This window comes from Zalophus californianus, chromosome 4 (genome assembly GCF_009762305.2).
Source record: "Zalophus californianus isolate mZalCal1 chromosome 4, mZalCal1.pri.v2, whole genome shotgun sequence".
In the NCBI taxonomy this organism is placed as follows: Eukaryota; Metazoa; Chordata; class Mammalia; order Carnivora; family Otariidae; genus Zalophus; species Zalophus californianus.
In genome coordinates, this window is record NC_045598.1 from 154,501,985 (window position 1) to 154,525,352 (window position 23,368).

At 35.3% G+C, this 23,368-nt stretch overlaps 1 protein-coding gene across 10 annotated transcripts in view; it reads right to left on the reverse strand.

The window, feature by feature from the left end:
* RGS22 (regulator of G protein signaling 22) overlaps positions 1–23,368 on the reverse strand; it is a 118,771-nt gene that overhangs the window by 12,617 nt on the left and 82,786 nt on the right. For 7 of the 10 annotated variants that reach the window (XR_003517448.2, XM_027579587.2, XM_027579540.2 and 4 more), the window contains exons 15-22: positions 19,371–19,565; positions 17,387–17,479; positions 14,966–15,141; positions 13,432–13,594; positions 9,864–10,022; positions 7,306–7,374; positions 4,871–5,032; positions 1,772–1,951 (exon numbers count right to left, since the gene is read on the reverse strand). Coding sequence is in view for 9 of the 10 variants with exons in the window: in XM_027579587.2 (XP_027435388.2) it covers positions 1,772–1,951; positions 4,871–5,032; positions 7,306–7,374; positions 9,864–10,022; positions 13,432–13,594; positions 14,966–15,141; positions 17,387–17,479; positions 19,371–19,565 (1,197 nt within the window). In the remaining variant the exon portion in view is untranslated. The remainder of the gene's footprint in view (positions 1–1,771; positions 1,952–4,870; positions 5,033–7,305; positions 7,375–9,863; positions 10,023–13,431; positions 13,595–14,965; positions 15,142–17,386; positions 17,480–19,370; positions 19,566–23,368) is intronic. The other 3 variants (XM_027579552.2, XM_027579577.2, XM_027579602.2) reach the window with 3 other exon arrangements.

Consider the following 23,368-nt stretch of genomic DNA (forward strand, 5'->3'; position numbering starts at 1 on the left):
TTCATTCTGAGGACAGTGGGGAATAACTGAAATTGAAAGCAGAGAAGCGACATGATCAGATAGACATTTTGAAAAAGATGGCTCTGTCTGCAGTGAGTTAAATGGTTTTGAGAGCTCAGAGGCACGTTTGGCAATTAATGTGAAGTATTGCAGATGTGAACTGAGGTAATGGCACAGAGTCAGAGAAAAGTAGATAGGATGACAGATAACAAGGAGACCAGTGGATAAATTTTAGGGACTGCAGACATGAGGTTAAGGGAATAAAGGAGAAGAAAGACATAAAGATAGTAACCAGATCTCTGGCTTGCACACCTGGGTAGAAGGTGATGCTATTCTCTGAACTTCCTTAGGAAACGCAGGAAGAATCATCAGTTTGGTGGGGTGAGGACTCTATATAAACATTCTCTTATTTTCTGATGCTCCGAAGTCCATATTTAAGACATGTCTAGGACTCCATTTTAGGAAATCAAGTAGAGGGCACAAACTAGAGGACTCCAATAGAGTTCACTGGCTTCAATCCCTAGATAGTATGGCGGAACCAAAAAATACAAGCAGCTCCAGACATGCACTTGCAGACTCAAGGTCTTTGATCTAGATGGGCAAGGCCTGGTCTGATTATTCAGAGACCTAGGCTAAGCTAAGTGATCTCTAAAATCTTTTCACTAACAGATACTGTTGTTTTCCCTATTTCTCTCTAGCACATCCTCAACTGTTCCTCTATATTTTCACTTCTTTTAATGCACAATTTGGATTGTGAGTCCATTTTCAGTTCCTTAGAGGACTTAGAACACAGCTGGCTCACAAATGAATGTTAAGGAATAATGGCCTTTTTTTCCATGCTCAAAGGCAATCATATCCTAAATCTCTGTTTCATATCACTTAAATCATGACATGGCCTTCCCTATTACCCTCATTATAATTTATTTTTCTTAATCATTTTTCAGGAACAACATCACTAAAAGGCTTTTAAAAATGCAAATAAATTATGTTCATCAAATCGCTGTTTTCTATTATTTATCTTAAAAAGAAGTAATTTGAGCAGGTTAACAGGCATGGTTTTCCTTTCATGAGCTTGTGTACTTAAATCTCCTCTCACTTACTTTATGAGCTATGTGAATATTCCAATCTTTAAAAATACACAAATCTTGGGACACACATATTTTACCACATATTTGCAGTAGCAGATTTTCTAAAGGAAATAGGAATGGTGGGAAAGGAAGGAGGAATTGGCTGGAGTTTTATAAGTTAGAAACAAAAATGATAATCATGGAGAGCCAAGGATAGTATTTAAGTAATTGTATTTGCTATATATTATCAACAAAATAATAAGTTACTAGTTTTTTATGATCTGTGGAATATGCAAAAAATGTAAAAGATTTATCTATCCATTTTAGAGAGAGAGAGAGTGGGGGGGCAGACAGAAAGAATGAATCTCAAGCAGACTTCCTGCTGAGCGCAGAGTCTGAAACAGAGTTAACGCAGGGCTCAATCCCAGGACCTTGAGATCATAATCTGAGCCCAAATCCAGAGCCCAACACTTAACCAACTGAGCCACCCAGGCACCCCAGAAAAATTTGTTAATAGAATAAATCTCAGTATTAGGAAGGTTGGAACCTTGTCAAATATGAATAATGCAAACACTTAAAAGAATATCTAGATTGTTCATCTATTTTAAAATATGCTTAGCTGCTAAATAAAATAAAATAAAATAAAATAAAATAAAATAAAATAAATAATAAAATACCCTTAGCTGCATGCCCTGATCTCTTACCTGTGCCTCTCTAAACACATATGGTCCCAACTCCTTCCTTTGTTCAATAATCTTCTGGGCTTGCTCTATTGGAATGTCAATTTGTAAAGCTGGTGGAATACTAGAATTAATAAAGCAGTTGATAATAGTCATGATCTTCTTGTGAATGATGGACTGATCACAATGAGAATGGCACAAGTCCTGAAAAAGGAGAAAAGATAGAACAATATATGATTAATGCATTCCTAGAATACTTTATAGAATTGTGCCAACATGTCTTTCAGTAATATATACTCTTTAACTTCAGGTCAAGAGGGCACTAGAACATGTGAAGGCTATCTTAAAAAAAATCATATCTTCTATTTCTCTTGGGTTTGAGGAACCTAACACTTTGATGCATATACCTTACATAAACACGTTTCACTTAATCTTGAGTGCTTCTACTCCTAGGCAAAGGAACAACGTCAATGTCTACTTTGACTCATTTAACAAATTTGTATTGGGTGCTTGCTATATACCAGCTGAGTCCCATGACAGTACCTGCCCTTTAAAGGCTCAATCTTCCTGGAGGAGAAGCAAGAGCACCTATCATTAAGGTCTCAGTTTAAAAAGACTTTCCTCTAGAAGGCTTTCGATGACTCTCTCAGTTCAGGAGAGATGTCCATCTTAGTAGGTAATTCCATTGTGCCCTGTGCTTCCATCACCACAGCTCTAATCACAGTCTTAATGACCGTGTCTATTGCTTGTCTGTCCCTCCCATGACACTGTAAGCTCTAGGAGGGAAGACTATTCTGATCATGATCGTATCCTCAGGATTTAGCATGGCTCTTGGTAAGTGCTCAATAAGTACTTGCTGGATGAATATATCCTTCCAGTCTTTTTTCTATGGACACATACACACACACACACACACACACACACACACATACACACACATATACATGCACACATTAGATTAAATTATACTGTTTTCTAGTAGCTAGGTTTCTAAAAAATCAATAAGATGAATATCTTTTTCTATCATTGATTATTCTCCTGCAGCATGATTTCTAATGGTTGCAGAGTATTCAATTCTATAGATGTGTAATAATTAAGTAAGTAATGTCCTGTTGTTGAACATCTGGGTTCTTCCCAAATTTTCACAATTCAAGATTGTGATTGTGAAAATTTGGGAAGAACCCAGATCTCAATTTCTAAGCATATTACCACAATCACTGCTGGGGGGTGGGGGGGGGTGAACATAACTTAGTGGTTAAGGGCATGAGCTTTAGCAACAGAATGCCTTGGTTCAAATTCCAGCTCTACCACTTAATTATCTACATGATGTTAGGAGTTTCTTAACCCTTCTGTGCCTTAGCTTCTTCATCTGTAAAATGGCAAGAATAACAGCTTTGACCCAATAGGATTCTTCTGAAGAATAAATTCACTGTTACATGAAAAGAATTAAGACAATATCTGGCAGATAGTAAACATTTAATAAGAGTAAGCCATATAAAAGTGAGCTCAGTAAGATTTCGCCATACCAGGTGGAATGCTTTCCACCTAGCAAACTCTCTCAAGACCCAGTTAAATGTTATCTCTGCTGAGATTTCCCTGACCTACAACCCTCTCTGCATCATTCCCTCCTCAGTGCCAAAATTATACCTAGTTAGAACATGGATCATAATCAATACTATGTCATGATATTTGTTTTCATGGGTGTCTCCCTCCTTGAAGGCGGGCAATGTGTTGTATTCACGTTTTTATTCCTATGATCTAGCATAATGGCTGGCACATTAGAATGAACAAATTACCTCCTATAGCATGATTTTAACTAGTTACCTAGAATTATATGTCTTCCATTCTATGCCACAGACAAGATATTTAAATGAAGACCAAGGGCAGCCTTGAAGGAGAAACAGTCACACAGCTAAGGGTTGACTTTGAAGGAGTGGGTTTTTTTTAAATGCTTTTTGTGCAAGGTTTATTGCATTACCTCCTGTCCTAGTAGGGTTGGGCTTACTCATATTCATACTAGCTTAAAAATAATTCTGCCCACTCATAATAACTGCCTATTCTGGAAAACAGACTCCACCTCCTTCCTAATTCTTAAAAAAATATTTTAATATTGCTTACCTTGTGACAGATTTTGAAAAATTTTATCTCAAAAAATTTTTTCTGAGAAAATTTCTAAGGTGAGAATAGTACAAAAATTGTTCATAACAGAAAAGGTAGAAAACAGCTTCATGGTAAGTTGGAGAAAGTTTGGAAATAGATTTTATTGAGCAATTACTAACTATATAGAATATAAATGCTGCAGAGTATTAGTATTGCATAATTCATACTTAGATTATAGGTGAATTGAAAGTATTAGCCTCTTAAATTCCAGTTTTATTCTGATTCTCTACCTTTATAATGGGATAAAATAGGCTGCTTGCCCAGAAATGAATCTGCTCCCTGTGGGAGAACTGAAGCAGAGTCTGGATGCCTACTCTTGGGTATTTCTAGACAACACTCCCATATTCAAGTCTAGATTATAATACCTAGAAAGTCCTTTCCTTTCTCCAACGCAAAGATGAAATATGGTTTCAATAAACACTTAAACCTAAAACTGCCTTTGCTCCTAACCACTTGTTCTTTCACTTATTTGTTTTGTTAAAAATTTGGCCATTCTAATAGAAAAGCTCCTCTCATCTCTCTTGGTTTATTTTCTATAATCCTCTATCTTTGATTACTATTGCTGGCAATACAGTTGGGAGGAATTCTGGTAAAGAGGTCTTGGTTAAAGTATTGAATATGGATGTCTTCAGGAAAAAATGTGTATGGTACATTTATAGAGGAGTGATATGCAAAAATGTAATTAAAACTCTTTTCAGGAAGGTTCTCATTAAATCAGAGTATATGTGAATACGTTGAAAAATCCAATTCTATCATTTCAGGGCTCACTCTTACTCTTCACTACATGAGAAATGTATCTAACTTAGAACAATGAACACCTCAATATTTACATATTGGTCTGAAGATGACAAAATTGGGATATCTTATACAAATCTTGTCTATAAAGTTACAGTTCAGAATCTGATGTGTTAATGCATTTCCTCCACAAAAAAGGGTTTTTTTTTCCAACTTCCAATATAATACCTTATATTTTTGTACTTCTTGCCAAAAGAGTACACCATTTTCCAATAAATCTCCTTTTAAAGCCACAAACCGTTGAAATTGTCTTGCAGTAATTGGATTCAATAATGTTTTACGAAATGCAATGATTTCACAAGATGAAGATATCCACTTACTCTCCACAGGCTGTCCAAAGCAGAGAATACAGAAAATTAGCTTTGTTCTAAAGTAATAATAAAGTTATTTATTAGGCTAAAAATTACCAACTTCAACCTCCTTTACTTTGGGCTGCTGAAATTTATGGCATGGACACAACAGAATTTGGCAACTTTTACCTCTCTGTTCTCTTTTGTTTCCTTTATATTTTTATGGCATCATTTTTTTTAAGAGGTAGAGAGAAAGAGAAATGATTGGATGATTCAGAACATATAACTACATTGTTTAAGAATGTTAAGAATCATTACAGTTTGGGACTATGGTGAAAAACTACATTTTAGTGCACTGCGTGAGTTCTGTACTTAAACAGAAAAATGTAACCATAATGTTATGATTATATATTGTTATATCATTATTATGTATTTTATAACTACATATATTATGTATGTATCATGTTATATATTAAATATAACTCTCCTGCCTTTTAAAAAGTAAGAACACTAGGACATTTAAGATATTTTTTCAAAATCTTAAAAAATATTACCAATTAACCCTGTTAATTTAAACAGAAAATTTGCTGTGGAGCTTCTAACTAGAAAAAATATCATGTTTTCAGGTGAGACATCTTTATATTATTTTAATAAAAATTGTTATTAATACTTCCTAACAAGAAGAAAAATAATTAATACATTATTTTTAATAATAAACTGACTGAGGATTTACTTTACATAACAAAAAAGCCAGAAGGACCCATGGTATTTTAGTAATGCTTACAGTATTACTTAGTTTGTATCTTCACAGTTTTGAAATACAAGATGTCTACTTTCTGAATTTTGACCATTTTAGATCATATATCCATCCCTCTTTAGCCTCTCAGGTTAAAAAACATAAGACCTAGATTTTACTGAATTTACTGAATAGAAAATTTTTTACTGGATAAATTTTATTGAAGTTCCCCAAATCTGAGTTTAGTCTACAATCATGCAAAGAAGCACCATTCCAAAGGCAATGTTTTAAATGAATTTGGGGATTATAGTAACAATCAGTCAAAACACGTGATAAACATCCATGACTGACAATGCATAAAATAAATTTCTTGAAACAAATCATATGCGACTATCAGCATAAGTGTTTGAGAGAGTTAGGTAAAAAGCACTATGGGAACACAAAAGGAGTAACTCATTCTGCCTGGAGGAGTAAAAGCTTTGCTGAAGGGCCTTGAGGATGACATCTGAATTGGAAACTGAAAAGGGAAGCCAACACCAGGCAGTCTAGGTGAATAGCAGTGCCTTAACCCAGATAAAGTGATTAGATGGCTAACACTGTTTTAGTGAGGCCCATGTCATGTTCTCTGGTCAAAAAGTTAAGACCCCACCATATGTTCCATATTAAAATTACAGCCCTATAAATAGGAACAATTATGTATTGGACTGGGATGTTTATTTAAAACCCACTCAGCAAATAATGTTTTAAGACCTGCTTCTTAAGATACTAAAACGTAGTAATTTAAACAGAAAGTAACATAACATACAATGCACAATAATATGAAATATAAACCCATCCTCCTTAGCATTTCAACAAAAAAAATATAGCAAAAGACAAACATAGAATGGTTTATTTTCTTTCAAGAGGAAAATACAGAAAAAGAGCATCCTAACAGATACATATAATCCTCTAATAGTCAAATAAAATTTTATGTATGTAGAGGGTCACCCGGGACTAGTCTGACATTCCAGCAAGACCTGTAGAAGGATGAATACATATAAATTTGTAGGCTCAGAAAGAAGACTGTGTTTATCATGCTTGTTAAGAAGCAAAATAGGCATTTTCTAGTAAAGTATCCTATTATAGTGGTTTAAATAATTGCCAGAATGATAGTTTTTAATTCTCTTAAAGCCAAAATGTAATCCTCAACAGAGGATAATGCAATATCATTTAACTTGTTCATTCTGTTGCATACTTATTCTTTTTGTGCAATCCACTCTCAGTAATGAATAAATTACCATATGCTGAAATGAACAGCTTGTCTCAATAAATCCATCACAGGCAAAATAAACAAAAATGCATATTTAAAGTCTAATATTTAAAGCACACTTCTAGGGTTTAGCAGGTCGAGAGGGCTTTAAGAAGAGGGCTCTGGCAGAATCACACTCTCCCCCAGATTCCATCAGCCAATTAAACAGAGTTGGTGGCTTAGAATGCAGTGTCTACAATGAGGGTTTTTGAACAAGTAGGGGTGGAAAAAAGTAATATTTTGACAGAGTGGAAGTTGCAAGAGGAAGAATATAGCAAACACTACTTGCCTTCCAGACCCCGATTTTCCTTTCACGCTTCTGTAACAAGAGATCTTCAGCTATGTCTCTCATCTGTACCTAAAAGCAAAACCAATTATTTTATCCCAGTTATTCAGAATGTCTACATTTTTTGACATCATTTACTAATTTAATAGCTTTTATTTTATTTTTTAAAAATATTTACTTATTTTAGAGAGAGAGGGAGAGCACAAGTGCGGTAAGGGGCAGAGGGAGAGAGAGAGAGAAAATCCCAAGCAGACTCCGTGTTGACCACAGAGCCCGACATGGGGCTCAATCCCACCATCCTGAGACCACAACCTGAGCCAAAACCAACAGCTGGCCGCTCAACCGACTGCACCACCCAGGTGCCCCTAATTTAATAGCTTTTAAAAATGAAGTAAAGGTCAGCATGGATAAGAGATAATGCAGTTTAGGAGAAAAAGGATCAGACTTAGAAATGGAAGCCCTACCTATGTACCTGAGCAAGTCACTCAAATTCTCTGAACAGTTTCCCCATCTGCAAAATGAAGCTAATAATACCCAAGCGTGTTGCCCCAAATGTGGATAATAGTTCACTTTGGGTCCCATGGAAATTGAAGCTGGAGAGACAATTAGGAGTTCCCAGATTTTTGTGCTATTTTCTAGCCACAACTAATTTTAGAAGAGCACAGAAGTTATTCAATGCAGGGAGGAAATATAGTAGATATTTCTTGAGGTTATTGCCTATTCACAACAGTTTCCCTTGGGAACCACTCCTGCCAAATCTGTGCTATATGAATCCACCTCCCTGTCCACATCAGATAGATCCAGGCATTGACCTAGAGAGACTAGTATTGGATGACAGCTGCTGCTCTTTGATAGCCACAGCTGGAGAAAAGATCCAGGAACTTCTGCTGGGTTTCCAGGGCTGTCCCAGCCCCTAGCCTTTCTAAAGCTTGGGTGTCTACTCTTCCCCTCAGTGTGTGAGATGTTCTAGCACCATTTTATAATAAATTCTCTCCTTTCTCTTTTGCCTTTGGCTTAAGGTTGCCAGAATCAGTTTATGTTATTGGCCACCCAAAGAATGCTAAGTAAATCAGGAAATGGTTATAAGTTACAATAAAGTTATTGTGGTCAACATAGTGAGAAAACATGGTAAATAATATTAGTAAGCCAAAGCCTAAAGAAAGGACATGAGGAAATTTGAGTTGTCTCAAAGCTTATTTCCAGGACTTTTTGCCTGAAACAAGTGAGCACTTCTTCATACTATAAATTCTATTTTCCCAGCTGTATTGTGTTTTCCATAACTTAAGGTGCTCGTAAGACTATGGATATTTCCACATAAGTAAGGCTCAAAGTATTTGATAAATTCAATATAGAGGGCAGTTCTTTTAGATTTTTCCTGATGAACACTAATGGCATGTGTTTTGCATACTAAAGTCCAAAATTACACCTTCTGTCCCTTTATGCTATTTTTGTAAAGATCAGGTTTGCCTTTTTTTTGGTGTGACAATGACATTTTAAATTATCAAAGTAACACATGCTTTTTATAAAGTACAAACAAAGCAAAAAACAAACAAAAACAAAAGAACACCTCATTTCACAAAGTAAAAAGTAAAAATCCTTACTCCCCAGGAGGCAGATTCTTTTAGACTTTTTTCATAAACACAAATATAGATAGATAGATGGAAAAAGAAATACATAAATAGAGATATAAGAACATGTAATGAGATTCTCTTTTATATACTGTTCCACATCCTGCTTGTTTCACTCAAGAAATAATATCTTTTGTATCAGTACATGTGGAAATCTTATATTTTAATCTCATTTTATAACCCCATTTAATATGGATAAGAACATGTAATGAGATTCTCTTCTATATACTGTTCTGCATCCTGCTTGTTTCACTCAAGAAATAATATCTTTCATATCAGTACATGTGGAAACCTCATTTTTATATTTTAATCTCATTTTATAACCCCATTTTATATGGAAATATTCATAGTACAGAATTATCATAAAGCATTTAACTATTCCCCCTTGTACATCCTTGCCCATTTATATGAGGACTTAATAACAATATAAAAAATAACAACTAGATTAATAAGTAATATTTGAGTGTTTGCTGTGTGCCAGGTACCACGCTAAGAAACTACACATACATTCTTTCATTTCATCTTCACAAGTATCTTATGAAGCAATTACTCTTATTAACCCCAGTTATTTTTCAAATGAGGAAACAAAGGTTATAAAACTTAAAAGTTGTAGGGGCGCCTGGCTGGCTCAGTCAAGAAGAGTATGAGACTCTTGATCTTGGGGTCATGAGTTCAAGACCCATTTTGGATGTAGAGATTACTTAAAGTTAAAATAAATAAATAAATAAAAATTTACTTAAAGAAAAACAACAAAAAACCTTAAAGTTGTACAGTTAACACAGGGCAGGGTTGAGGCAAAACCTTGGGAAGGCTAACTCCATGCTCTTAACCACTGTGCCATAGAAGTACAACAGCTAGGTCAACGGGTAGACACATTTGATATTTTAAGAGGTACTGCCGATTACTATCCAAAGATTACACCAACTGATATACCTTTATCTTTTGACGTGCTGCAAACTGTTCACTTGCAAGAAACAATGGCAACCACATGTTTTCTAGCTTATTGAGGACATGCTTCTGAACTTCAAGCAGAACAGGTGCATCAAGCTGCTCATGGAGCATCTTTCCCCAGCCACCACTTAAATTCATTATCTAAGAAAATACAAAGGAAACAGAAAAACTGCAAACTTCTGTTTTAGTGAAGAAACACTAATAGTCATTAATTTATCCATTCACCCCCAAACCATTTGCCGAGCACACGCTAGGTAGCACAACTGTCATTTTCTGAAAGATATCTCCTGGCTATACCGTGGATAGTAAAGACACATAACTCCCCCAACATCAAACAGATAATTGTGGTTTATGTGATGGTTGTTCTAGATGTATGATTTTGCTCATGATATAGGTCAGAGAACACAGGAGTGGGATTTTTATCCCGTGTGACCACAAGCAATGCCATTTTTCTCTCCATGGCCTCAGCATCTTCAACTGTGAAATGGGGGTAATTATTAGTCTATGAGTTCTCTAAGTGCTCTTCCAGGTCTAATATTCTATGAATCTGTGATTCTGGTCAAATTGACTAGTTGGAGAAAGCATTTTCTTTTGTGTATGGGGAAAATGGGACATGAATTATTTAGGAGAGGGCATTGACCCAGAAATTTTAAATAGGCACAAACAAATGTTGGGTTGAACTTGGCAGGATGAGGGTGGTGCTAGCAATGCCGGGCTGCCCCAACAACTTCACAGAAGAAAACAAAAGCAGGGGCACCTGGGTGGCTCAGATGGTTAAGCATATGCCTTCAGCTTGGGTCATGATCCCAGGGTCCTGGGACCGAGCCCCATGTCCGGCTCCTGGCTCAGCAGGGAGCCTGCTCCTCCCTCTGCCTCTCCCCCTGCTCATGCTCTCTCTCTCTCTCTCTCTCTCTCTCTCTCTCTGTATCTCTGTGTCTCGAAGAATAAATAAAATCTTTAAAAAAAAAAAGAAAAAGAAAACAGAAGCAGCAGAAGTAGAGAGAGATCAGGTTATACAGAGAATAGTCTCTGACCTGAACAGGTGACACCTTTTACAAAACACAGTTTCTTTGTGACCCAGATCTTCCTTCTGTTTAAGTATCAGCTTCAACAAGCTATGAATGGCTATTTCCTGCTATAAATCATTCTGTTTTCTACCTGTTTCTGTGTATACACCTTTCAAAACCTCTGGACCCCTCACTGGAAAAATTAGCTTCTTCTTAGTTCCCCTTTGAATAATAAAATCAATCAAATCCTACTAATAAAATAATTGTTTTGCATAAAAACAAGAGAAACGCTCTTACCCATCCTTTAATAATACTGATTTTTATACATAAAAGGAAGAAAGAAGAAAAAGAGAAAAGACTGTCTTGCTAATCAAACAGCAAACTTAGCCACCCAACTGAAATTAGAACTAGCAAGATCTAAATGGAACATAATGTGATGTGGATGTGCTTAAGTATAAAATAAGTAAACAAAAAATAAAAGTAAAGCCAAAGATGAGGAAGAAAGGCCATTGGGGAAACTCTTCTGGAGTAAACACAATCATTTGCTATGATAGCAATGGGTAACTTTTTCCACTGAATTTGAACTTCTCAGCATGTTCTAGTATAGAAGGCTCACACAGTAGCAGCAGATACCACGAAACCTCATATAATGTAGCACAAGCCAAAGAGAAAACAAATGCCCTCCATGTGTTTATTTCATAGTTGTGCTTATTGAGATACCCAACACTTTTGCTAATACAGCCCAGATTTGTATCCCAGGGAACTGATGTGATGGCAAGGCATTTTGTCAAGGTTGCTTAAATTCAGAATTTCTTCTCCTTCTTATTCCCAAAAACTTTTGCTTATTTTACACCCGGAAGATCTAGCTTTTTAATTTGGTGTACCCTACTTAACACTTCTGAATTTTTCTTTAATTTACTGAATTCAGCATTAATCTGAAATTTGTATTTTATAAATGTACACCATTAGGATATGCATCCTTTTAAACTACCAAAATAAAGATATCAAACACTATACATTTGATCTCCAGGTAGTAATGTGGTACTAGCAAACTTCAAATTAGTTATAACACCTAATTCTTTATATTTCAAAAGCATAAAAATTGAGCCATATTTCATGATAAAATTGTTACTTGAACACTCAGTCGCACTGCTGAATTCCAATCTGACCTTTTTGCCTTAAATAATAACACCACATAGTATAATAATGACATATAGACAGTAATAATATAATAAATAATGACACCATCTATCACATTCATTTGCTGAATGAATGGATGACTGGAAGAATAAAAGCTACTTTTATTCTATAAACTACTTCTAAAAATAACATAGTTTTATAGTATACTTGAGTGAATTTTAAAGGCATTTAATTTGTAGATACTTAAAAATAGCTTAAAAAGTAAGATATCCAAAATGTCTAACATATAAATCATGAAAGCAAAAGACAAAAAAGATGACTTTCAGGTTGTTGGCAAAAATAAATAAATTACTGGTTTTCAACCACAATGACCTCACACCAGTCAGAATGGCTAAAATTAACAAGTGAGGAAACAACAGATGTTGGCGAGGATGCAGAGAAAGGGGAACCCTCTTACACTGTTGGTGGGAATGCAAGCTGGTGCAGCCACTCTGGAAAACAGTATGGAGGTTCCTCAAAAAGTTGAAAATAGAGTTACCCTATGACCCAGCAATTGTACTACTGGGTATTTACCCCAAAGGTACAAATGTAGTGATCCGAAGGGGCACCTGCACCCCAATGTTTATAGCAGCAATGTCCACAATAGCTAAACTATGGAAAGAGCCCAGGTGTCCATCAACAGATGAATGGATAAAGAAGATGTGGTGTGTATATATATATATATACACACAGTGGAATACTACTCAGCCATCAAAAAATGAAATCTTGGGGCACCTGGGTGGTTCAGTCATTAAGCGTCCGCCTTCGGCTCAGGTCATGGTCCCAGGGTCCTGGGATTGAGCTCCGTATCGGGCTCCCTACTATGCGGGAAGCCTCTTTCTCCCTCTCCCACTCCCCCTGCTTGTGTTCCCTCTCTCGCTGTGTCTCTCTCTGTCAAATAAATAAATAAAATATTTAAAAAAGAAATCTTGCCATTTGCAATGACATGGATGGAACTAGAGGGTATTAAGTTAAGCGAAATAACTCAATCAGAGAAAGACAAGTATCATATGATCTCAGTTATATGTGGAATTTAAGAAACAAAACAGAGGTCATAGGGGAAGGGAGGGAAAAATAAAACAAGACAAAATCAGAGAGTGAGACAAACCATAAGGGACTCTTAATCATAGGAAACAAACTAAGCGTTGCTGGAGGGGAGGGTGAGTAGGGGGATGGGGTAACTGGGTGATGGACATTAAGGACGGCATGTGATGTAATGAGCACTAGGTATCATATAAAACTGATGAATCACTGAACTCTACCTCTGAAACTAATAATATACTATATGTTAACTAATTGAATTTAAATTTAAAAAATTACTGGTTTTCATACTTCAACAAAGAAAATATGTTATATATTGATACCTGCTCCTGCTGATATAGAGAGGCTGGACTTTGGGGGCCAAAGAAATATTTTTTATTAAGGTATTTGTTTTTAATATATATAGATTTTGCTTCCCTTTGCTTTCGGTCTCCATAAACTGTTCTTCGGAACTGTTCAATGTCTGTCCAGCACATAAGGTCCATACTAAAAGGAAAACAAAAACAAAGTACAGCCCTTTTTATTTTTTTTCTCTGAATTCTACTAACCCACCAAACAAGTTGTTGTCCTGACTAGTTAGCAGAACTGATTAGATCATGAAACTAATGAGTTCAATAATATGTCTCATGCTGGCTAAATATATGAATGAACACAGAAGTACTGGGATCAGAAAAGAATCTACCACTGTTTTTGATAGGGTCTCAGAGTTCCTCCATTAACAATGGACTTGTATCGTTGATGTCAAATCTGGGAAAATTTCTACCTACTGCATGTATATTTGGCAACATGCTAAATTCACAACAATTCGCATCAATTAAGAAGGGAAACTATATATGTGCAATTTGGCTCCCAGGTCTAAACCTTTTCTACTAATTTGGGAGAAAATTATTGGAAAAATATATGATCAATATTTCAGTTTATATTAGATAAATATGTCATAAGTTTCCAAGATTCTGTGCAAAACTACAATGTTCCATTTATGTATTAGCTAATAAAAATTACAACGTATTACAGTAAAATTTCAATAGCTTAGAAAAATATAAAGGAGATACTTTTCAGAAATACTAATTAAAGCACCTGTCTAGAAAAATGCGGAAGAAAGAAACAGTAGAAAAGCAAAAGAATAAACCACACTGGTGTTTTTATTTAGCCAATGCTAAAACTACTACAAATCTTGTTTGACTACTTAAAGTAACATGTGGGAGGTTACTATTATTAAAATGCACTCCCCAACAAAAAGTTACCCATACAGATTTCAGATAGGTATGCTCATTACTTTTTACTGTCATGGGTGAAATCTAGCTCCAAATCACTTTTATAATATGTTGGATCAAAGTAGCTTTAAAAAATAAGTAGCTTAGAAAAAGGATGTTTAAAGAGAGAAATACATTTTATTTATTTTTTAATAATTTTTATTGTTATGTTAATCACCATACATTACATCATTAGTTTTTGATGTAGTGTTCCATGATTCATTGTGCATAACACCCGGTGCTCCACGCAGAATGTGCCCTCTTTAATACCCATCACCAGGCTAACCCATCCCCCACCGCCCTCCCCTCTAGAACCCTCAGTTTGTCTCTCAGAGTCCATCGTCTCTCATGGTTCGTCTCCCCCTCCGACTTACTCCCCTTCATTCTTCCCCTCCTGCTATCTTCTTCTTCTTTTTTTTTCTTAACATATATTGCATTATTTGTTTCAGAAGTACAGATCTGTGATTCAACAGTCTTGCACAATTCACAGTGCTCACCATAGCACATACCCTTCCCAATGTCTATCACCCAGCCACCCCATCCCTCCCACCCCCCCACCACTCCAGCAGAGAGAAATACATTTTAAAATGGTTATGTTCTTTACCTTGAAGAATGAGCCTCAAGAAACTGATGGAAATGTTCAAACTCCAGTTTGTTGTTAAGCAGGTCATTAAAATTAAAGTGCTTATATTCTTCAGGGACATTATTCCAGTATTCTGGTTTTTTAGAGACCTCAGGAAGCCGTGAAATACCAGTTCCAATTTCACCAGTCACAGTGTCCTAGTGAAATGATACTTTTAACAAAAAATCTCTTAAATACAGCAAATTATTCTCCAAATTTAAAAAGGGAAACAAATAAAAATGAATAATTAGGTCAACACCATCTAACAATGCAATGGTAGAAGTGGGTGAAGAATCTAGAATCTAGAATCCGGCTCTAACTCCTGTCAAATTCTATTCTGTTCCTTGCTGTTCCATTCTCTTCTTTTTAGGAACATTTAGTAAACATTTACTATATATTTGCTTATAAAATATTTAATTATCTTATTTTTGTTAGTATAAGAATAATATATCTTCTGTAATAAGAAAACAAAAGGCATACATACTACTTACTACCCCATTCAGAGATAACCATAGCTAAGATTTCCTTTCTTTCTTTTTTTTTTAAAGATTTTATTTATTTATTTGACAGAGAGAGACACAGTGAGAGAGGGAACACAAGCAGGGGGAGTGGGAGAGGGAGAAGCAGGCTTCCCGCCGAGCAGGGAGCCCGATGCGGGGCTCCATTCCAGGACCCTGGGACCATGACCTGAGCCGAAGGCAGACGCTTAAGGACTGAGCCACCCAGGCGCCCCCATAGCTAACATTTCCAAATACAAATCTTCTAGTCTTTTTTGCAGACACACATGTAGATTATTAAAAACCAAGATAGGACTGTACAACTATGTATGGTTTTGTAACTTAGTTCTTTTTCTTAACAATGTATTATGAACATAAAATGTTCTTTTATTTATAACAATTTTGAAAGTTATAGAGTAAAACAAAATACTTTTCTAATAGTACATCCTTTACATGTAATCTTCTTCATATAAAAGTTAATTTTTAGGCATTTTTAAGACTTGATGTTTTGCAGTTTATAAGCTCTATATAAGGGCAAAGAGCTAGAGAAGCTTATTCTTTGAAAAACCTTTCCTCTCCTTATGGAATACCTTATATAATTAATTCATCCCTCTATTTGTGTTTGAAAAGCATCAGACTATGAGAGAAACTACCAATATTTAAAAAATCAATTTCCAATGTGGAGAAGGATTATGGGTAGAATTATACCTTTTAGTTCATAAATTTTAAAACACAACTTAAAATACAACTAAAATGCTATATTTTAGTCATAAGGTTTACAACACAAACTTAAAATACAATTTTATGAACATTATCATTATGTTTAAAATGCAATAAAATGTGTTACTTTTTTGGCTTTTTATATAGTCTTTCCAAGATACTAATTAGTAGTTTCTCAAATAAGGAATTTCTGTGTTAAAAAGGCAACTATCATGAAGATTACATTTAACTATCTGAGCCACCCAGGTGCCCCCTCGTGAAGGTTACATTTAAAAAACAATTTTACTGTTTGTGTAAAATTTTATTGTAAAAGAGTAAAAATTTGAGACAGGCACAAAGGAGAAAGTAAAACTATCACCTGAAAAAAATATATATATCACTTGAAACCTTACCACTCAGAGCTAAGTGTCTTCAACATTTTGGTGAACATCTAGATATCTTACATATATGAATATATGTATACATGTAGAAATACATATATAATTATACATAAATAGGATTATATGATACTAGTATTTTTTGTTTCCCACATTTTTATATAATAATATGTCCTGGGCATTTTCCATGTCAATAAATATGAATATGAACTGTCACTTGCATGTAGATATGCACATTTCATTTTATGGCTTTCAGGACCTATCATGGTTTATGTAGCTAATCCAAAAGTTGCAAATTTATAAATCAAAATAACACTTTACTATCCTAGTCAATTCTATGATCTTTTTACGGACTCCCCCAAATTCTTTCTGTATTTTTTCCTTTATTGTTTTGCCTATTGCTGTCACACGACAGTTCCTTTTCTGTTTGGAAAACTCCATGTAACTCTTTTTTGAATTGACAACGAAGAGAGCTGCTGCCATACAGAAAATAACCAGAAATGTTCCAAGGAATAATGTGGCTTGAAGGCTCTTAATTAAGGCAGACAAATGGCTTGACTCCCTATGCTACCTCATCTGCTTTGTTCTTCTGGCTTTGTTGTTAAATGTGTCAATATAAAGTGACACCTGTCAAAGGCAGCCTGCTAGGCAAAGAAGTAGCAGAAAAATGAAACTGCCTATCCCCTACTTTATCAGGACATTAGCTCCTTAAGATAGGATTTCCCCGCCCCCCGACCCCATGCCAATATATACAGTGGTAATCTCTCCAGGATAAAAAGTTGGTTTTTCTAAGTAGAGCGCTAACTTACCTCAGTTTTCTTGGAAAACGTCTCTTTATGCAAAGCCTGTAGCTTTCTGAAGTATGTGGAATCTAGCTGTCGAGTTTCTTCCATCAGCCCCACCTAATAAAACAATAATAAAGCTTGTAACATCAATAGAACGTACATTACGAAAAAGTGGGGGAAAGAATGCACAATTTGCCAATAACAGTGGGCTAAAAAAATGAATACACTTGCCAATAAAGTAAATTAGTTTGGAAGCAAAAGCAGCAAGACCAACGTAAAAATATTAACTACAGCAAATTCAGACTTCACATGCATACGATAAAATATTTCTATGTAATGATACAGTGACACCAGAGATCATTCCTCCTTTCGGGACATCCCATGTGAACTAACAAACACTGCACACATGTTGGGTCACATTGCCATTTTCTATTCATTATAACAGGATAATAGTCACGAAGGCAGGCATTGCTAGCTTTAGGGATCAAATAATCCAGAGCAGAACAAGAAGTGACCACACTCCATTGTTAATAGTCTGTGAGCTAAGGTTTTGTTGCTGTAGCAAGAGAGGAGAGAGTCATTCATTAGATTAACCTCATTGTAGGCATCCCTGTTTTAGATAGGAAGAAGAACAATCTCATTCTCCATTTCTCTATTCCGGGGAAAAAAATCAGTTTGGCAGACTGAGAACTTTCTACATTTAATGACTAGCTTTGATTATCCTTTTTGGGAAAGAGTCTACATAATCCAGTCAACTGGACTTTTAGAGAGATCCTCTGGGCCGAACTTAAGGAAGTTTCTACTTTATTATTAAAAAGAGTATATAATTTTCCCACACATAAGAGTCATTACCAATGCCAAAACTTTTTGATTTAGGGACATTCGTTATAATTCTAAATCTTTTTTTTTTTTTTTAACATCTCAGGACCCTATCTCAGGTCCATTTTCTTCTATGCCATACATTGTATTTAAAATAATGACTGGGGAGAATTTTTTTAAAAATTCATACAATAGCCTAATTTTTCTAGTGTGATAGATGTATTTTTGTGGTAGAAAAGATGTAATGCTAATTTTTGAGGACAAAGAGAAATCAGGAAGGAAAATTTAATTTTGATCACTGAATTTAGTAAGCCTTAAGGGTTGTTCAATCACAATCGATAAGGTAATTTTATCCAAGGTGCTTTGGTACTAATTTTATCTTAATTTACCTAACCTATTCTTTCTGTGAGAAGACATGACTAAGAGATTGTTGAGCAGATAGGAACAAAGACTAGCAATATGAAGACAGCAGAGTTCCACCGGGAGTGACCTGATGTAGAGGGTACATGCAGTAACTTCATAGAAAAAAATGCCCATTACTTGTTTGAATCTGTAACTCAAAATAAATATTGAAAGAAATTTCCTCCACCCATCAATAAGAATAGTGAAAATATTCAAGCATTGGGACTTATTTGGACTTAAAAAAGATGTGTTGAAACTTCTATCCAATCAGTCTGACCTGATGAACATCTGGGGTGCCTTAAAATAGCAACACTGAAGTTATAGAATGCATTTTCCACAATACATACAAAACATTTCTATTTTCCATGGGTGCAATATTTACCATAACTCATCCAGTATAAAATTAAATGTGCTTTTTCCATTAATCAAAATTAAGGCCACTGCTAAGAAATGGCAAGAAGAGACAAAGCCTGTACATTATCATGGCATATATTGTTGGTTCACAGGAAACCAAAACTCAGATTTCTCTCTGCTGACATATTTGTACAGGGAACCAAAAATGACAAAGATTTTAGTCTTTTGTTAGGAGACAATAGAGAAACTGGCAAAAAATGAAGTTAATAAATACTTTCACTACTCCAATTTTGAGCCTGCCAAATCTTAACTGTGAGTGCCTGGCCCATATGAGACCTTTCTCAGTTCTTCTCTTGTGAATTAATAATGTTGCTTATCATCAGTTTTGTAGTAAACCTGAATAGTCACACATCATGTCTTAGTGCCACAATACCTTTCCAAAAGCAACTTGGTCTAATTTTACCATCTTTGTCCAGGGCTCGAGAAGGAGGAGAAGGATATATTCTTCTGCTGTGTCAAAAAGGTCTTCAAATGGTGGCTGTATTTTCATATAGATTTCTTTTTTCTTTTCCTGTTGGAGTCCAATGTCAAGAGTAGCCGAAGGAGCAATGTATGTGGCAAAAAGATACTAAAGGAGAAGGGGGAGAAAGAAAGGAGAGGATGTTGGGAGAAACCATAATGGTGAGTGGATTCCTCAGTAAAGGCATTTAAAAAAGGTAAGAGAAGGGAAACAAGCTCAAGTGATGTTTTTTTCTTGAAAAAATGCATAAAACTACTTAACGTCAAAGCAGTGTGTTTATTCAAAAGGCTTCTCTTTACTTTTCCTATTTCTTCAGCGGTAATTAGTCAATATGCCAGTGGATCTTACACAAGAGTATATCATTTGGATATTCCAATTTTTTATCAGATTACTTCCATGTATTATTATGATTTATTCCAGGTTATAGGTCTCCTTTTCCCTTTATGTTCACGATATTTCTAACACATTAGTGCTACCTCCCAAAATGGTTTGAAATGCCCATTTTAAAACAAGAGGCAAGAATACACCAGGGCTGAAAAACTGGCTATCTGTCTTCTAGTATAGAGACCCAACAGACTACCTGCCCTACCCAACGGAGCTGCAGAGTTCTTAAAACTGTTACTAATTATCTCTTTCTGTTGTAAAAATATCTCCATCTAATGTCCAATGCTGTGGATCAGAGATATGAGAAGGAAGTAGGAGTGAGTGGAAAGAAACACAGATACATATGGAATTTCTAGCTTCCTAGAAAAAGCTGCATAAATGTCTATTCCATTCTACTCATTTGTCTTTTCTCTAAATAATAGCTACTTACATCTGAGAAGTAATTTAATAACAGTTTACTTTTAAAATATTACATTTTGAATGTCATGCCCTGTGTATCAGATTTAAATGTAGTTTTATGAACAACCTCTAATTAATTGTATTCAATCTTAATTTTATTTTTTTACTTAGTTTTGGACCTGATAATGTCCAGATTCAACCCAGGCAACAGATTAGATAGATAGATAGATAGATAGATAGATAGATAGATAGATAGATAGATAGATAGAAATAATAGTATTCTGTAAAATAATCTTTCTAAAAGTTTTAAAGGGTCCACATTAATAACATTAATAACATAAGCATTTGCTGAGTATCTCCTATGTCTTAGACACTTGGATAGTTGCTATGCATGCAAAGATTAATGATTAAGACCCAATACCTAATCTGAAGGAGCCCATTCCTGGTGACATGGAGTTGAAAATCGGTCATTGCAATACAGTATGGTAAGTACAACAAGGGAAGTATGCACTGCAAACAAGATCATGATTGCCTACCCATTCTTTTAAAACTCACATCCCATTGATCACCTTTTAAATTTTATACTCAAATACCAATTCTTCTGTTATTTTTCTAAACCTTGTTGTTTCGCCATTCCATACCATTGCCTATATTATTCCTTCAATCTTGGATATTCACCTTACCCCATGCACCTTGTCTGCTTGATAAACTCTGATTTATTCTTTAAAAACCAACATGGATTTTTCCTCCTCCAGGAAGGCTTCACTCACACCCTCCTCCCAAGATCATTTTCTACTGTTATCCCTACCACACTATAATGAAGTTATGTATTATGTATTTTCTCTTCTAGAACAAGGTCCTTGAGGGCAAATACTGCAGCTTATTCTTTTGTCATTCTTCGACTCCTAAAACTGTTCTTGGCAGAGAGAAGATGCCATAAATGTTTATTGAATTGTACTAAATCCACAGAAAAGACTCATTTATGTCTTGGAATGGGAAAGGAAAAGATTCCAAAACTTTTCCAAGAGAAGATAAGCTTCTCTTATCCTTAATCCTTTAGCTGAATCTTTAAAGATGAGTTGGGAGTCAATCGGGCAAGAAAAGGGAGTTGATGAGAAAGATGGTTTAAGAAGAAGGAAAATACGGGGCGAGGCATGAAGGCTTAGGGAAGTTTTACGACCTATGGAGAGATTCTAGGTTCCAAATAGATACCACTGGCTAAAGGAAAGAGGTAGAATAAGAGAGGATGCTATAAAGGGAGGCAGAAGCCAGAACATGCATATGACCTTTTGTCCCTTGGTGAAGAATTTGAATTTTTACTTAAAGATAAATAATGAGGTCTCTCTGAGGAGTGACATCATTGGATATGAATCTTAGAAAGAAATCACTTTGGCATCAGGAAAGAGAAAAGGTTCAAGCAGGTCAAGTTTTGAGGTAGTTTGGAAGTTATTGCAATAGCCAGATAAGAAATTATGTGCCACCTTCATCTCTCACCTGCTTTGTGCAACAGCCTCTTAACTCATCCTCAAGGGTTCCTCTTTGCTTTCGTACCATCTTTTCTTACTACAGCAAACAGAGAAGACCTTTTGCCTATCACTCTTCTGCTCAATTCTTCAGTGACTTCTCTCACACACAGTAACAGTCAAAGTCCTTATAATTGGGATTTTTAGAAGTTTCCCAATACTGAGAGAACAAGGATTATAGTTCAGGACCTGAAATTGGGGAAGCCCCTGTAAATACGCTAGGGTCTCATAACACCCTAACACCAGGGCTGGACCAGGTATAGACTCTAGCCTTGAATCTTTAAAGTGCCAAGAGAAAATGGCTGCTAACCTGTAATTCTGTACCTAGCAAAAATACCCTTATAAAATGAAAAGAAAACAAAGATGTCATAAATCAACAAACAGCAGCAGACAATTCATTACCAGCAGACCTGCGCTATGTATGTAAAATAAACAAAGGTAAGAGCAGGATGGAATAGAGAACAAAAGATGCATAAATATATAGGTAAAGATGAATAAATATTCATTGTAAAGCATAATAATAATAAATGAAATCAGAGGAAATAGTAAAAGAGCCTAAGAAAAAGAAGTTGAGATTGAAGAGGCAGGTTAAGGTGCAACTGAAATGATCTAGTGTGAGCCCTACTATAGGGAGGAAAGGAAGTGAGGTTAGAATCAGGATAGTAATAACAATATGCAGAGGGGGATTTCAAAGAATGAGAGTGAATGGGGCACCTGGCTGGCTCAGTGACTCAGAGCATGTGACTCTTTTTTGTTTGTTTCAAGTTTTTATTTAAATTCTAGTTAACATACAATGTAATATTGGTTTCAGGAGTAGAATTTAGTGGTTCATCCCCTACATGTAATACCCAGTGCTCATCACAAGTGGCCTCCTTAATCCTTATCACCCATTTAACCCATCCCCCACCCAGCTCTCCAGCATCTCTTAGTTTGTTCTCTATATAGTTAATAACTCATTTGTTTTGTTTCTTAAATTCCACATATGAGTGAAATCATATGGTATTTGTCTTTCTGTGATTATTTTGCTTAGTATAATACTCTCTAGCTCCATCCATGTTTTTGCAGATGGTTAAGACTTCATTCTTTTTGACGGCTGAGTAATATTCCATCGTGTATATATACCACATCTGCTTTATCCATTCATCCGTTGATTGACACTTGGGTTGTAGAAGAATGACTTGTAAATCTAACTAGTCTAACAAGTTAGGTTTGTATCAGATTCAAATCTATTCTTAAATATTTTCTAAGTTGGAGATTTTAAAAGTGCATGAATTAAAATAATGTCATACTAAGGTAAATTAAGAAACTAAAGATGAAAATGATCAAATTAAAAACAATAAAAACATCTCTAAAACTTGCTTCAGTAATTTCAAATTTACCTCAAAGGAGAGTAAATTTGACTCCCCAAATCACTTCATTTAAAAATCAGTGGTCAGGTTTTATTTGGGGTTGAATAGCTTCTAATGGAAAAATAAAGCAACTGCTTAGTCATTGGGTCAGCTACACTGCAAGTATAAATAAACACTTGACATGCCACATATCAAACTCTTTGTGTAGAAGTCAGGACAATTTCTTTGATTTTTAAAAACATAGTAACAGTGAAGA